Source organism: Buteo buteo, chromosome 27 (genome assembly GCF_964188355.1).
Source record: "Buteo buteo chromosome 27, bButBut1.hap1.1, whole genome shotgun sequence".
Taxonomy (NCBI): Eukaryota; Metazoa; Chordata; class Aves; order Accipitriformes; family Accipitridae; genus Buteo; species Buteo buteo.
The window spans coordinates 2,205,334-2,218,273 of NC_134197.1; the positions used below are offsets into that span (position 1 = coordinate 2,205,334).

The window sequence follows — 12,940 nt, forward strand, 5'->3', positions numbered from 1 at the left end:
TTTGATCTTTTTTTTTTTCCCCCCCCTGCAAGAAGAAACGTGTGCAGCAGAATGTGCCAACAAGCAATCGATTATTATAAACTACCCCGGCCAGTCGCTGGCTGTTTCAGACACCATCCACGTTCTTGCTCTCGCTTCCCTCCCATCACTGTGATTTGGGCTCACCGAGCAAAACCCGCATGGTGGGACAATTTGGGGTGATTTTAAACACAGACCGAGATGAGGGGAGACTCCAAAGCAAACAGGAGGGACAAGAGAAATTCCGAGTGAGGTCGCAGGGTGTTTTGCCCAGCCTGGGGGCATTGCCCAGCCCTGGCGTGCCATGCTGCCCTGGGGATGAACTGCGGGACAGCCGGATCGTGCCCGGCGGGCAGGACACATAGCTCAGCCCAGTCATTAACCTGCGGTGAGAAGGTGACGACCGGGCCCTTCTCAGGGCGACAGCAAGGGCAGCGTGGGGACAGCTGTGCTGGGAATAAAGCAGTTTTGATGGCTCAGTGCTGGCGGCGCACATGGGGATGGGATGGGATGGGATGGGATGGGATGGGATGGGATGGGATGGGATGGGATGGGATGGGATGGGATGGGATGGAGGAGCGGTGCTCCATGCCTGGCCAGCATCACCTCCACATGAGCCAGCTGCAGAGCAGGACCCGGCTGCTCTGCCCGATGCCAGACCCCAGGGAATCTGTGAGCCTCAGGGGCCGCTGGCTGAGGCAGGAGACCACCCCGAAATCTCCCCTTGTGCCTCTGCAGCCATCACACAATGCAACGGGTTGGGGAAAGCAACACCAACACCTACCCAAAACTAATCGCGGTATTTGTTCACCTTTTTCCCAAATTCTAGAGCTGACAATTTCTGAATGACAATTCAGAAATTTCTGAAAATGACAATTCCAGCTTGGCAAAAGAAATCATTCATCAGGCAAGGCCGTGGCGAGAAGGATGAACAGAAAGAAACAGAAAGATGAGAAAAACCAGACCACAACAGCAGGTGGACAGGTTGGCTGGGAACCTTCTGTAAAATATGTGTAAACAAGGATATGGACAAAAAATACAGACAGAGCCAAGACATGTGGTTTGTAAGGGAGCTGACTGCTCTCCCTCTTCCCCAGCCGGTCCCTCTTGACCTTGCTCATCCTCCTCCATCAGTCCCGCACGGGGTACGGCCAATTCCTGTCTTCGTAAAACTTCTTCAGGCCCTGGAGGTTGACGGGGGGGAAGTAAGGGCCGATTCTCTTCCGAATCCACCACCTCCCCTCGCTGGCATGCTTTCCCCCAGGTCGGCTGAATTTGTACTTGAAGTGTTCCCCTCGGATCCACCTGCAGAGAAACAAAGCACAGCCTGCTCAGGAGGGGCTGGTACCACTGCCGGGCGGAGGCAGAAAGGTGTCGGACCCTATTTACAGTCCCCTGGGAGTGGGATTTTTGAGCCTTTCTGTAGCTGGATGGAGAAATCAGCTCAAGGTTGCTCAGCCTGGCTAGCTCCCGCATCCCAGTGCTCCATCCACCCCTGGGGTGCCCGCAGCCGGAGGCAGCGATGCAGCCAACCCTGCTGGAGCGAAGCACCGGGAGCTCCCGGGCTCCTCTTGATGCAATTTCGGAACGATGCACAAGGCAGAGAAGCTTTAATACCCCCACCCTGTGTGCTCCCCACCGCCGCCGCACGCTCCGCACACCTGTCTACAACCAAGTTTGAAAGAATAGTAATAAAAGCAGGAACTTTTTCTTTTTTTCCTTTTCTAGAGCAACTATGGAGTATTTCTGCCTGGGAGATTTTTAGGTACAGAGCCTGACTCCCGCCCCAGCTCCCCCAGCATCCCTCTGCCCCAGCCAGCCGCTGCTCCTTCTGCTCCGCAGCTTATTAGCGGGGCTACGAGCGCATCTGTTTTCTGGCCGCCCTGGGAGTTGACAGAAAAGGAGATTTTAAAACAGTGCAGAAAGAAGCATTCATCAGTGTCGCGAAACACATTCGGAGGCTAACCATGCCGCTCAGTTCGGGAGGTTTGGTCCCGCTTGATGTAGGGCATGCTGACAAGAGAAGGAGTAACACCCTGGTCCTCCAGCGTTGTGGTCCCTGTTTGCAGAGTGCATCGCCACATTTGCTGGATAAGTTCATAAAATAACCCACAATATAAAAATGTCAAAGTCATGTCAATGCTCATTTAAACCTGCTTTGCTTCACTACTAAAATACAAACCCTGCTACTGAGCAGGGCACCACGCTCCCGCAGCTGCTCGCTCCCAGGGCTGCACCTCGGGCAGCCGTAAAGTTCCTTCCTACTGCTAAAATAATTAGGGACGACTCCTATATATTTGCCATTAGCGCCCACCTTTGTAACACCGGCACTCCGACGGGAAGCAGGGGAGATTGCAGATGACGGATAAAACTGCACCCAGTTAAAAGGTCTACTGCAATCACATCTCGACATCTCAATTTAAATCTTGCTGGGTACCCAGATGAGCAATACAGAAATGAGTCTCCCAACAAAACACATTAACGCGGAGCTGTTCATCACGCCCATCGCTCGCTGCTGACTTGCAGCAACCGGCATCATCATCTGTTTTCTGATCGTTTCCTGGCTGGAATGAAAACACAAGTATCTCCATGTTTCCCCCTCCGCTGAGGACGAAGAGGGGATCCAAGGAAGCCCAGAGTAATGCATTCGAAGCTGCCCTGGGACAGCTCTAATTTAAACAAGGGGTAAGGGCTGGGTGCCAAGGGAAGCGTGGGGACGGAGGTGTCCCCCGATGCCGTACCGCTCCGCAGCAGAGCATCCCGGGCCGCCCTGGCACCCCACCTCGCTGCCCACTGACGGGGGGGCTGCAGCGAGGTACCAGCCCTCAAATACGGGAAAGTCAATGGGCAAAGGAGGGGGCAATGCCCCAGCCCTGGCTGGGGGCTCGGGGTGCACAAACCTGCTTCTTATCACCATAAATGCTGCCCTGCAGCTGCTGGTTTCGTTACAGTGGGGGCCATTTCTACACCCTCTCTCCCTGCCTCTTTTCTGAGGCTGGTAAAAGTCAAACGGGGGCTGATGTGTTGTTACTCCCAACAGTGTTTACTTCGCAGGAGCACAAAATTTCCTGTTAATAATTAGAGCGTTACTGAATGGCAATGTTCCTGCGGGTCCAGGTAGCCTGCAGGCTCCTGTCCAGGATGGTTAGAGATTTCCAAGCTGTGCTCCTTGACTGCTTTCTTGAATTCAAAAAACATATCCTAAAAAAGCTTCAGTGGCTGATTTTATGTCAATCTCTGCTGCTCGAAGCCTCCCTCCACCTGCCACACCAGGGCTTTTGGGGGTTTTTCTTCACTAAGCAATTGCAGAGCATCTACCAAGCTGGACCTGTCTCCATGTGCACCCACAATATGGGTATAACGGGGTGCCCCACACTGAAGGAGCTATCTGCAAACCCCATCTGGTAAAGTTCCCGTTTTCTAGAAGGGGATGCAGAGTGCAGAGAGAGCTCTTATCTGAGCTCCCAGGGCAGACCTAGGACACCTCAGGAGATGCCAGGTCTCTGCTCAGACACAGAAGCGCCTTCTCCCCAACCTCAAAGACTGTCCTATAACCCCTCTGGAATGAAAATTTCCTTGTCCCTTTCGAATGGGCTTGCCTGCCCAGATTAAATAATATCTATCATCTGATTTGGTATGATTTTTCCCATATGTTCTCTGTCTATTAAAATGTTTGCTATCAAAGGGATTGGCATGTAAAACTAGAACCGTGTGAGCATTAAAGCAACCACATGCAATTGAAGATGCATTTTTGTGGCATAAAGTTTGCCTTTCTATCTGACTATGTTTCAGGCTCTTCTGTTCAGAGCCTAAATCAATCTGAAGAATCCCCCCCAAGCCCTCCGACCTCTAAATTGAGCCACCTTCTCGTCCCAGCCGCGGTCACTCTGCTCCCAGCCCACTCCACCTGAGCCCTGAGCTGGAGTGTTGGGATGCACGGTCCACGTCAGGATAACAAGATCCATGGAGGAGGAACCCACCCAGCTCCGTGGGCTGTGGACTTTGTAAACTCCACAGAGCTGAGCTCTTCCACGAGCTGAACCGCTCACCCAGCGATGAGCTGTAAAGCTCCGGCACACCACAGCCCACGGCTCTTCGCTGTCCTGCACCGCCGGCGCTTCCCTGGGATTCAAGACTTGAAGGTTTCCATTCTGGTAAACGGAGGTACCAAAGAGCCTTTACAGGGCTGCAGCAGCCAACGTGTGCTGCAGGACGGAGAAACTGCAGCGGGAATACCTCCGAGCATCAGAATTCCTCTGAGCATCAAAATACGATGGCAGCACCCAGACCCTCTGCCAGCCGTCCTCGCCGTCCTTCCCGGGGTTAGGGGCTGTGGGAGAAATGCGGAAAACCTGGAACCCATGGGAATCTTGCCTTGCAAGGCTCACAGATGTAAAAGCTGCAGAGTTTAATACTCACCAGAGCCCCTCATTTCAGGGCTCATAGAGTTTACAAGCTACCCCCGTATTTATAATCTACCTGGGTGCCTCAGTCCTGAAGTTACAGGATTTGCAAACTTCTCCAGCACTGCCTCGCTGGACCCGCTCCCTCCTCTCGGGATTTGGGGAGCGAACGCGCTCCTGCACTAACAGGGCAGAAGCATTAACACCCCGGAGTCCATCATTTCAGGGCTCACAGAGTTTACAAGCATCACTTGGAGCCCTGGACAGCTTGTAACTCAGGCGAGACGCGCGCATGCGTGGTTGCCTGCAGATTAAGAAGCTGCTACAAGCTACAGATCACCTTATCAGCAGTTGCTTGTGATTTTTGCAACTCTGGGGCTCAGGCGGAGACCTTCTGGCTGGTGGAAGGGATCCACAGGTCTCTGAGCCTCCTCTGATGCAGGAAACCGCCGGCACACGTGAACCTTGCTGGCTGCTCTGCAGAAATGGGAACATCTTCAAGAAGGTCATGGGGAAGCTCCCTGACTTTGTTTACGTTAAAAGGAGACTAAGGCCACAGGTGGCCACCCATACTTGGAGAAGGATGAGCAAGACTCATGTCTCAGAAGAGACACTCAGAAAGGTCAGGAAGGACAATCCCGGCTGTGAGCAGTTTCCCAGGATTTACTGAGTGAACACAAGCCGGCAGCTCCTCCTGGCTCCCGGGGAAGCATCGGGCACCAGCTATTGCAGCCAGGCAGGGAAATGCTCCGGAGGAGCATCAGGCTGAACCAGCTGAGCCCAGGTTAGGTCCCTTAGAAGACACACGAGGGCAAAAAAATCTCTTGAGAAGCCAGGAAACAAGATACGGTCAAATAAAACAAGTCGGATGTTTCTCCTCCAGGAAAAACCCTCTCTGCTATAACAACAGGGACAAGGGGCAGAAGGGCCCCTTTGACAGCTTCTCCTGAGCCCCACGGCGGTGCCCGGGAGGTGCTGGCAGAGCCACAGCGCTGATCCCAGTGCGGAAGGCTGGAAGAGGGAGGACCACTGAGCCGCCCAGAAGGACCCACCGCCCCGGATGGGATGCCGGGACCCATCCACCACCACCCTTCTGGGCAAGAACCCGCTCTCCATCGCCACCCGGATCGGGCAAAGCCACAGCCTCGAGGAGGGCAGGAAGGCTAAAAATAATAAGCGTTATTTTTTAAATCAATATATTCATCCCGCCAGATGCCCAGTAGCAGCTGCGCTGTAGCACTTTTAAGATTCGATCATATATCAGCCTATTATGACATCTTCCAACTGTACGTGTTAAAAATTAGCAGCAATATTGGAGTTGTTGGGATGGAGGGCTAAATCTCCCAGACAGCTGTAATTAGTTCCAGAGGGTGCAGCTGTCTCCCTGCAACAGCTGAGGGGTTCGAGGGAAAAAACCAGAGCCGGTGGTTTCTGTTAGAATTAATGGCCTGACAGGGCAAGGCGGGGTGGGAGAGGGAAGAAAGAAACCAAAACACGGGGCGTCTTTTCGATTTGGGGTTTTTTTTTTGTTGTTGTTGGGTTTTTTTTTATCACGAGGTTCCCCACTCCATTGTAAATCAGGGAGCAAGTGGCAGTGGAAAGTACAAATTCATTACAGTAACAGAGACTCCATCATCGGTTTTCTTGCTTATTCTAGCCCCGTTAGCAGGAGGGATCGTAAATTCATCTTGGCCCAAGTTTGCAGAATAAGGGCAGTTTTATGGGTTGTTTTTCAACGCCGCTGACTTCCCTTTCTCCAAGGCTCCTGCAAGGTCTGGCCCTGCAGAGCCGGAGCATCCTCAAAACTCTTTTGGGAGATGGGAAAATGGGTTTATTCCCCCACGGACAGGTTAGAAAGGGAGGCTCAGAGGCTGCATCTATACCGAGGGCAGAGCAAACCTTGGGAGAAGGAAACCTGGCTCCCCCCAAGGCTCACAGCACTGGCCAGGATTGCTTTCAGCATGGACAGACCCAGTGTATGGGTTTCAGTTTAGCGTTTCGCAGGTGTGATGGGGACGCGGCCGATGCTCCCCACGGAGCCAAGGCAGGAGCTGCCCTTCCAAGGGAGATGCCTCCCACAGCCACGGGACACGCGGCGCAGTCCCGGCCACGGTGAAGCTGCCCCACGTGCCACCGCTATGAGAGGTGGCTGGAAACCCCGTTTCCCACCCTGGGGGAAATCCCGATGCTCTGAGATGAGCTCTGCCCTCCCTGACAATGCTGAAAGACTGAGGTTGTTTTTACTGAAAGAAAATCCCTTAAACTTTCATTAAGGACAGTGCAATCATTTCATTCTGATAATATCAATCTTATAATGTTGATGATAAAGATTTTCTTTTAAATCATAGTACCTAGGGAAAGAAGAAATAAACTGCAATAAAACATTTCACCATGGCGAAACCCAGTGAGAAAGCCAAAAGAACGTGTTTATAGTTTTTCCCCTCTGAGAATCCTGTCACCTCCCAGGACAGTTTCATTGCTGGCAAAGCTGCTTTTCAGTGGGAAAACCATACAAAATATTCTACTTCTCTGGGCAGAAGACACCAGCGCTCGCGGGAAAGGCTTTGGGGACTCTGCGGATTTACATCGCTCCCTTACACCGTCAAGTTGCGTGGATCACATGGGTACTTGGAAGGAGACTTGTCCCGGCAGCGAAATGCCTCGGGGTGAGAGGAGGCACTTGGGATTCAGCAACACCAAGTTCAAACCCTGAGGGACTCGCATCCCCACGGAGCATCCCATGCCCATAAACACCGCTCCCGCCTCCTCTAAAGACTTCTGGGGAGAGACCTTGCAGAACAGAAATGCCATTTCCACCTACATCCCAGTGATGCCCGTTTTTTCCAGTAACTCCACACTCCCTGCCTGCTCTCAGCACTGCTTTCAATAGCCACAGAATTACCTTTACCCATCTTCGGGGTGTCCAAGGGAGCAGCCCCCAAAGTGGCTTCTACACCGTGCAAATATGACAAACTCCTTCCCACGGCTTGGGTTGTGTGTCTCCGCAGGTCCCACGGGAAAGCACCTGCATCTTCTGCCAGGGTCCATGGTGACTTACACGGCCTGAAAATCCAGCCCGACGTGCCCCCACGTATAAAGCCCAGTAGCTGTGACGCAAATGGGAAATAAATGGGCAATCAAATAAAAAAAGAATACCAAACGCTATATTCTTCTTGAGTTCCTGCAGCCAGGTAGCATCAAATGGGAAGTGCTGCCTCCATAAATAACACCACCGCTACAAATCCAGGTCTTCAGCTACGTGTTGGGGCTTTTTCAACAAAGTGCTACTATAATTGGAATAAAAGTCCTTAAGTGAACATGATTTAATATCAGAGACACCGAACACTTCAGTCAAAAATAAACCTGATTTTTTTTTTCCTCCTTCTGTAGGCAAAATCTGATTTTTGTTTTCTTTCATTGTTGCAGTCTGTTTCCATGGCGGTGCGTTAAACACTTATTAATTTCTCAGCCAAAGCCCTACCGTTCAGATTTATGACGGCTGGTGTTTTATGAACTATCCGCTGCACAATAATATTTTGTAAATCTACATTCCACAAACATCACCGTGCTTGAAGTAAAGCTTCACACTCAGCTAGGCTGGGCGCTCAACAATACCCTCATTTTTAATCAGTCACCTGTTTCTCATTTTAAGTTTATCACACTTGAAAAAATACTATAATTTCTAGAGTTGTAAAGAAACCTACAAACTTTGGTCTCAGAAATTTCATTTCGAAGGCATTAACTCATTTTGAAAGTCCCTTGGCTATTTAAGGTGTAGAGTTTCCATTAACAGAATAAACTCCGTGGAGTATGGAGCGTAATGTTCTTATGGAAAACAGTCCCTTCCCCTAATTATTTAGTCTAGCAGGGAATGAAAATAATTAAGTCTCAAAATTCCCTCTGGGGGGGGGGGGGGCGCGGGGGAATTTGGGAGGAAAATTAGCTTTTTTTCCACCGAGCTACCGAAGGGAGCCGAGCCGCAGTGGGCACAATCCTTAGCTGGAAGGTGGGAGTGAAGGTGCGTTAAAGGTTTGCAGCAGCCGCAGGCAGGCTCCGGCTCACGGGTGAGGGTGCAGGGATGTCCTTCGGAAACTATCACAGCTACAGCCACCCTGAATTATCTTTTCTTTCCAGGTGTTACCGCTGAGGCTTAAATTTAAGGCTTTTCACAACTAAAATGAAATTATAACAAAAAGATGATTGCTGGCTGTAAGCGGCTGTCAGCGCTGAGGATGCCCGCATCCAGCACTCAGTTAATAAGGGGTCTAGATAAAAAAACCAGAAGATATCCTGCTAACTGCTTCTTCTTATACTTCTTGCACCCAGATTGGAGGGCACGGATCAATCCCCCGGGTTCTGGCCATGCTGGGGGTGCAGGGGGGTCGCCAGCCCCGCCGGGAGCTTCAACGTGCAACAAGGGGACGTTTAAAATAAAACAAAGAAATGGTGGTTTTGAAATTTAAAGGAAAAAAAACCCAAAGCGAGCAGGTGAGCCCGCCCGAGCAGAAGTAACGTTGGGTGAAAAGGAGCTGACGGAGCCACAAGCGCCACCAGTGTAAACCCAGCAGAACCGGAATGGGGCACAAGAAGTGGAAAAAAAAAAAAGGCAAACGGTCACTTCAGTTCCCTTACGCAGCGAAAGCGCTAACAACAAACAAGGAATAACCGAAGAAATGTAAATAGCAACAGGAATTGGTGACTGACGTGAGAGCGCAGTGCAGGATCCGACCCTGCGCCCACCACCCCAGCTCAGGGAGGTGTGAGCACCCACCTGTGCCCCCAGCCCTCGCCTTCACACCTGGGTAAAAATCCGAATGGTGCCAATGTCCCAGGTGTTTGGATTTGGCTCGCCAGAACCCGAAACGTGACCCACAACCTGGGATCCAGAGTGAAACGGGGTGTTGGGTTTTGGTCTGAGCCAAAACGAGCATTTGTAAATTGTTATTTTTATTTTACGCCACCCAAAAATACACTAGACCCATGAAAAACTTTTAAAGCAAAGCTAATGCCAGAGCAAAGGCAGCTGACACATAAAACCAGTGCTGGATCCTGATCTTTTCCTACTATAAACTAGCTGCTAAAGAGTGAAAACAGAGTCTGTGCTTTGGTTAAACCAAGGTAACGCATGAATCAAGACCCTGTTCAACAAGATCTATAGCACCGTGTGTTCAACACAGCATCCACGCTGCTGTGTAATTACTTATTGGACCTGCTTGTATTCCTCGGTATGCTCTGCAATCGTCATCCTATAAAAACTAACAAAGATAAAGATTTGCTTTTGGTTTTGCTTTAAATTCCTGAACATTTCACTTCCTCACCTGTTACAGAATACAATAAAAAAACCTATTCACCACCTGGAGCAAAGTAGTGTTATCCTAGCCACATCTCACTTCATTATTTTCATTTTAAAATGAGTTCCTGTGTTCAACTACCTTATTTTAATTTTTTTTGAACACCACCCATGCCAGAAAGCTTAGAAGAGATGCAGCCCATCTGTGGCAAAGTCTTGGACAGCAAGACATGATATACATTTTCTTGCTTTTTAATCTGTTACAGTGTCTTGTTTTCAGTCTCAGCCGCGGTGAGTACCAGGAGCAATGTTTATGGCACTGGGGGACACGTGGTAATAAACAGCTCTGGGATTATCAAATGCTTCTGTCGCTCCGTGAACCGCGAGAGCCGTTTATTGCCAGCAGCCACCAGATGGTCATGGCTTCTGGCTGCTGGCACCAGGGGACACCTAATTCAAACCGGTGACTCGGTGTCTAAAGGTCCCAGGTTCTGCTAAAACCCCTGGGGTCAGCCAACACTCAGGTCTGACTTTCTTTCTTTTTGTTTTTTGTTTTTTTTTTTTTAATTAAAAAAAAAGCAATGCAAAGGAACACCCCACAACGAACGCCGCTCGGTGAATTTATGGCACTGAGCTTCGGGGACATGAGCAAAGTTTGGAGAGACTCTGCTGATAAATCCACCCGAGATGGAGCCAACGCAAAGCAGGTTCTCCGGTCGCTCTTCCAGCTCAGCCTCGCAAATGATGCCCCAACACCATCTCCACGACGAGCTCCCGACGGACCCAGCTCCTGCTGGATCCCGGTGGGCTAGCCCTGTCGCTGGGCTGATTTTCTGCCCGCTGTGAGCTCCGGCGTTCGTTAGCACCCTACTGAGGCACCCACCGCCTTCGCCACGTGAGGGGTTGCAAAAGTGCTATCAGAAAGGTGCCACCTCCATGGGGTCTTCTGAGCAGTCCCCAAAAAGGAGGTGGCAGGGAGCGGCGGGGGGGTCCAGCTCGCTGTCACAAGCTGCGGACCCTACTTTGGGTGATAAATGCATGTGCAGTCAAACGAAGGTCCGTAAAAACTAAGAGAAAACACGGCCAAAATGGGAACCCAACCTAGAGCGAAGAGGTTTCACGTGCTCCTCTCAACACCACCGAGCGAGACCAGATGATGCGCAGCATCAGCGCGCTGCTCCTCGCACAGAAAGCCAACCCCAGCGCAGCTCATCGGAGCTAAAACCCCTCCGTACGCATTATTAAAGCTGGATCCGTCTGTGGCAAGGGCTGTGCCGGTCTAGCCCAGCACGCCTTTTGTAGCAATAATTAACAGAGGTCCCCGCGAGCCCTCCTGGACCGGAGCCAAGGCGACATTATTTGTGTGTGACAGATCCTCTGCTTGGGTAACCCAGCAAACTGTGACACCACCCTATAACGCGCCCTGAGCTATAAACCATCATTTATGGGAACTCCGGTACGGCTGTGAGTCTCTGGGCTACGGGCAGCATCCTGCCAGGAGTGCCCGCTGGCTCGCTCTGTGATGCTGCACCGATGGGAAAACGGGTTCTCAAATGAAAATATGTGCAAAAACCCCAAAATAACTGTTCTTACAGAGGTCTTGGCTCCTGTACTTGGAGGGAGTATGTTCCCATCAGCCTGTACTGATGCTCTGATAAGGTGTCTGTGCACTATGAGACAGGGTTGGGTGCCTGGGGAACCCCAGAAATGCGGTTATTAGAAGTACTCAAATATGATGATGGGCAACTCAGTGGTTGTATTCCAACCTGTGCTTCTGCTCTGTTTTTTTGCAGGTTATATACATTCAGTTCAGAGTATGAACCATCTTGGGTTTGCACATTTATACCACCTTGGGATGTGTAAACCATCTCCGAGGAAGCGGTTTGGTGAAAGGTGGAAGTTCTTAGTGTCTTGGCTGGAAAAGGAGTCTCTCCTCAGAAAGTTTGGGGGATGCACTGCGCTAAAGCTGAAAAATTTCAGCAGGGTTCAAGAGGAAGTTCATTTCACATGGTGCTGTGAACTTTCAGCCTTGTTTGCAGTGCATCCTAAGAGCCTCAAATGGAAAATATTAGCAAGAGCATAATATTACTTGAGTTGATCCAAAATTCCCTTAAAATGTTTTCTCAGCTAAAAATAACTTCATCAACAAAATACACTTTTGTGAAAAATTTCCTTTTGTAAAAAACCTTAGGGTTTCATCTGTGCCTTTTGCTTGCTGATGTTTGCTTTGTCTCTTCACTGAAAACACAAACAATTCCAAGACAAGTGTCCACAAACCCAATCCTTTCTGCCGGACTGTTTTGTCTTTGAAATACCTCAATAGGCCGGTAGAAATGGTAGTTTTGATCTGAGCTCGCAAGTGATAATGGCAAAAAATCTAAAGGTGTCCTTGTATTAAACCCACCCTATTCAAAGACCACTGGGTACCATCAAATACAAACCCCAATCCGTCACCAGAAACCACGCGTGTACGTCCAAGATAGGAACAACACGGAGCCCGGGTACTTCCAGCTCCCTCGGCAAAACTCCAAGCTTACCGGGGGGGTGCTCGGCCCGCAAATGGGTTCGTGGCCATCAAGGACAAGGTCTCCTCCTCCTGGGCCAGCAGCTTCCCAGCCAAGTGGATTATCCATTCATTCTGCTCATAGGTCTTGGGAAAGGAATAAGAAATATAAACATTAGGCATTGCTGGGCTTGTCATGTAGTGTTATTAGCATGAAAGACTTCTGTGTGGTCTCTGGGGAGAGATTGCAACCGGTTTGGGTAGCAAACGATGAATCTCCCGGCGTTGCAGGGAACAGATCCTGTGGGATCCAACACCTTGAGCTCCAGACCGAGACCCCCTGGCACCTGCGGGGAGCAGGGAGAGCTTCACTGAGCTCGTCTCGTCTGGAAATCATCCCCGAGGGTACGGACACAACCCAGGGTGCGCAAGTCGCAAAGGTTTAATGAGTCGTTCGTTAGCTGAGCTGGGACGGCTACGTGCACTCTCCCAGCCTGCCCCAACTGCAAAGTAGCATCCTCCATCTCAAGCATCCCCAAAGGAATTCACACCACAGCTGAGAGGGGCGAAAAGCGTGCCCACGGCCAGCGACCACAGCCCAGCTGATGATTAGAGACTAGGTGACGGTCAGGGATGCCTCTCCACCTTCGCCCGGACAGTGACCTCTGCTCAAGGTGTGATGCCTGAGGGGCATTTCTGCCAGCCCTGCATCCCTGTTGAGCCTGC

At 50.7% G+C, this 12,940-nt stretch overlaps 1 protein-coding gene across 2 annotated transcripts in view; it reads right to left on the reverse strand.

Moving 5' to 3' along the window:
- Window positions 1–997: 997 nt before the first annotated feature.
- LMF1 (lipase maturation factor 1) overlaps window positions 998–12,940 on the reverse strand; it is a 204,128-nt gene continuing 192,185 nt past the window's right edge. Inside the window, exons 8-9 of one of the 2 annotated variants that reach the window (XM_075058539.1) lie at window positions 12,249–12,361; window positions 998–1,323 (exon numbers count right to left, since the gene is read on the reverse strand). In XM_075058539.1, coding sequence (XP_074914640.1) covers window positions 1,149–1,323; window positions 12,249–12,361 — 288 coding nt within the window. In that variant the 3' untranslated portion in view covers window positions 998–1,148. The remainder of the gene's footprint in view (window positions 1,324–12,248; window positions 12,362–12,940) is intronic. The other variant, XM_075058540.1, reaches the window with a different exon arrangement.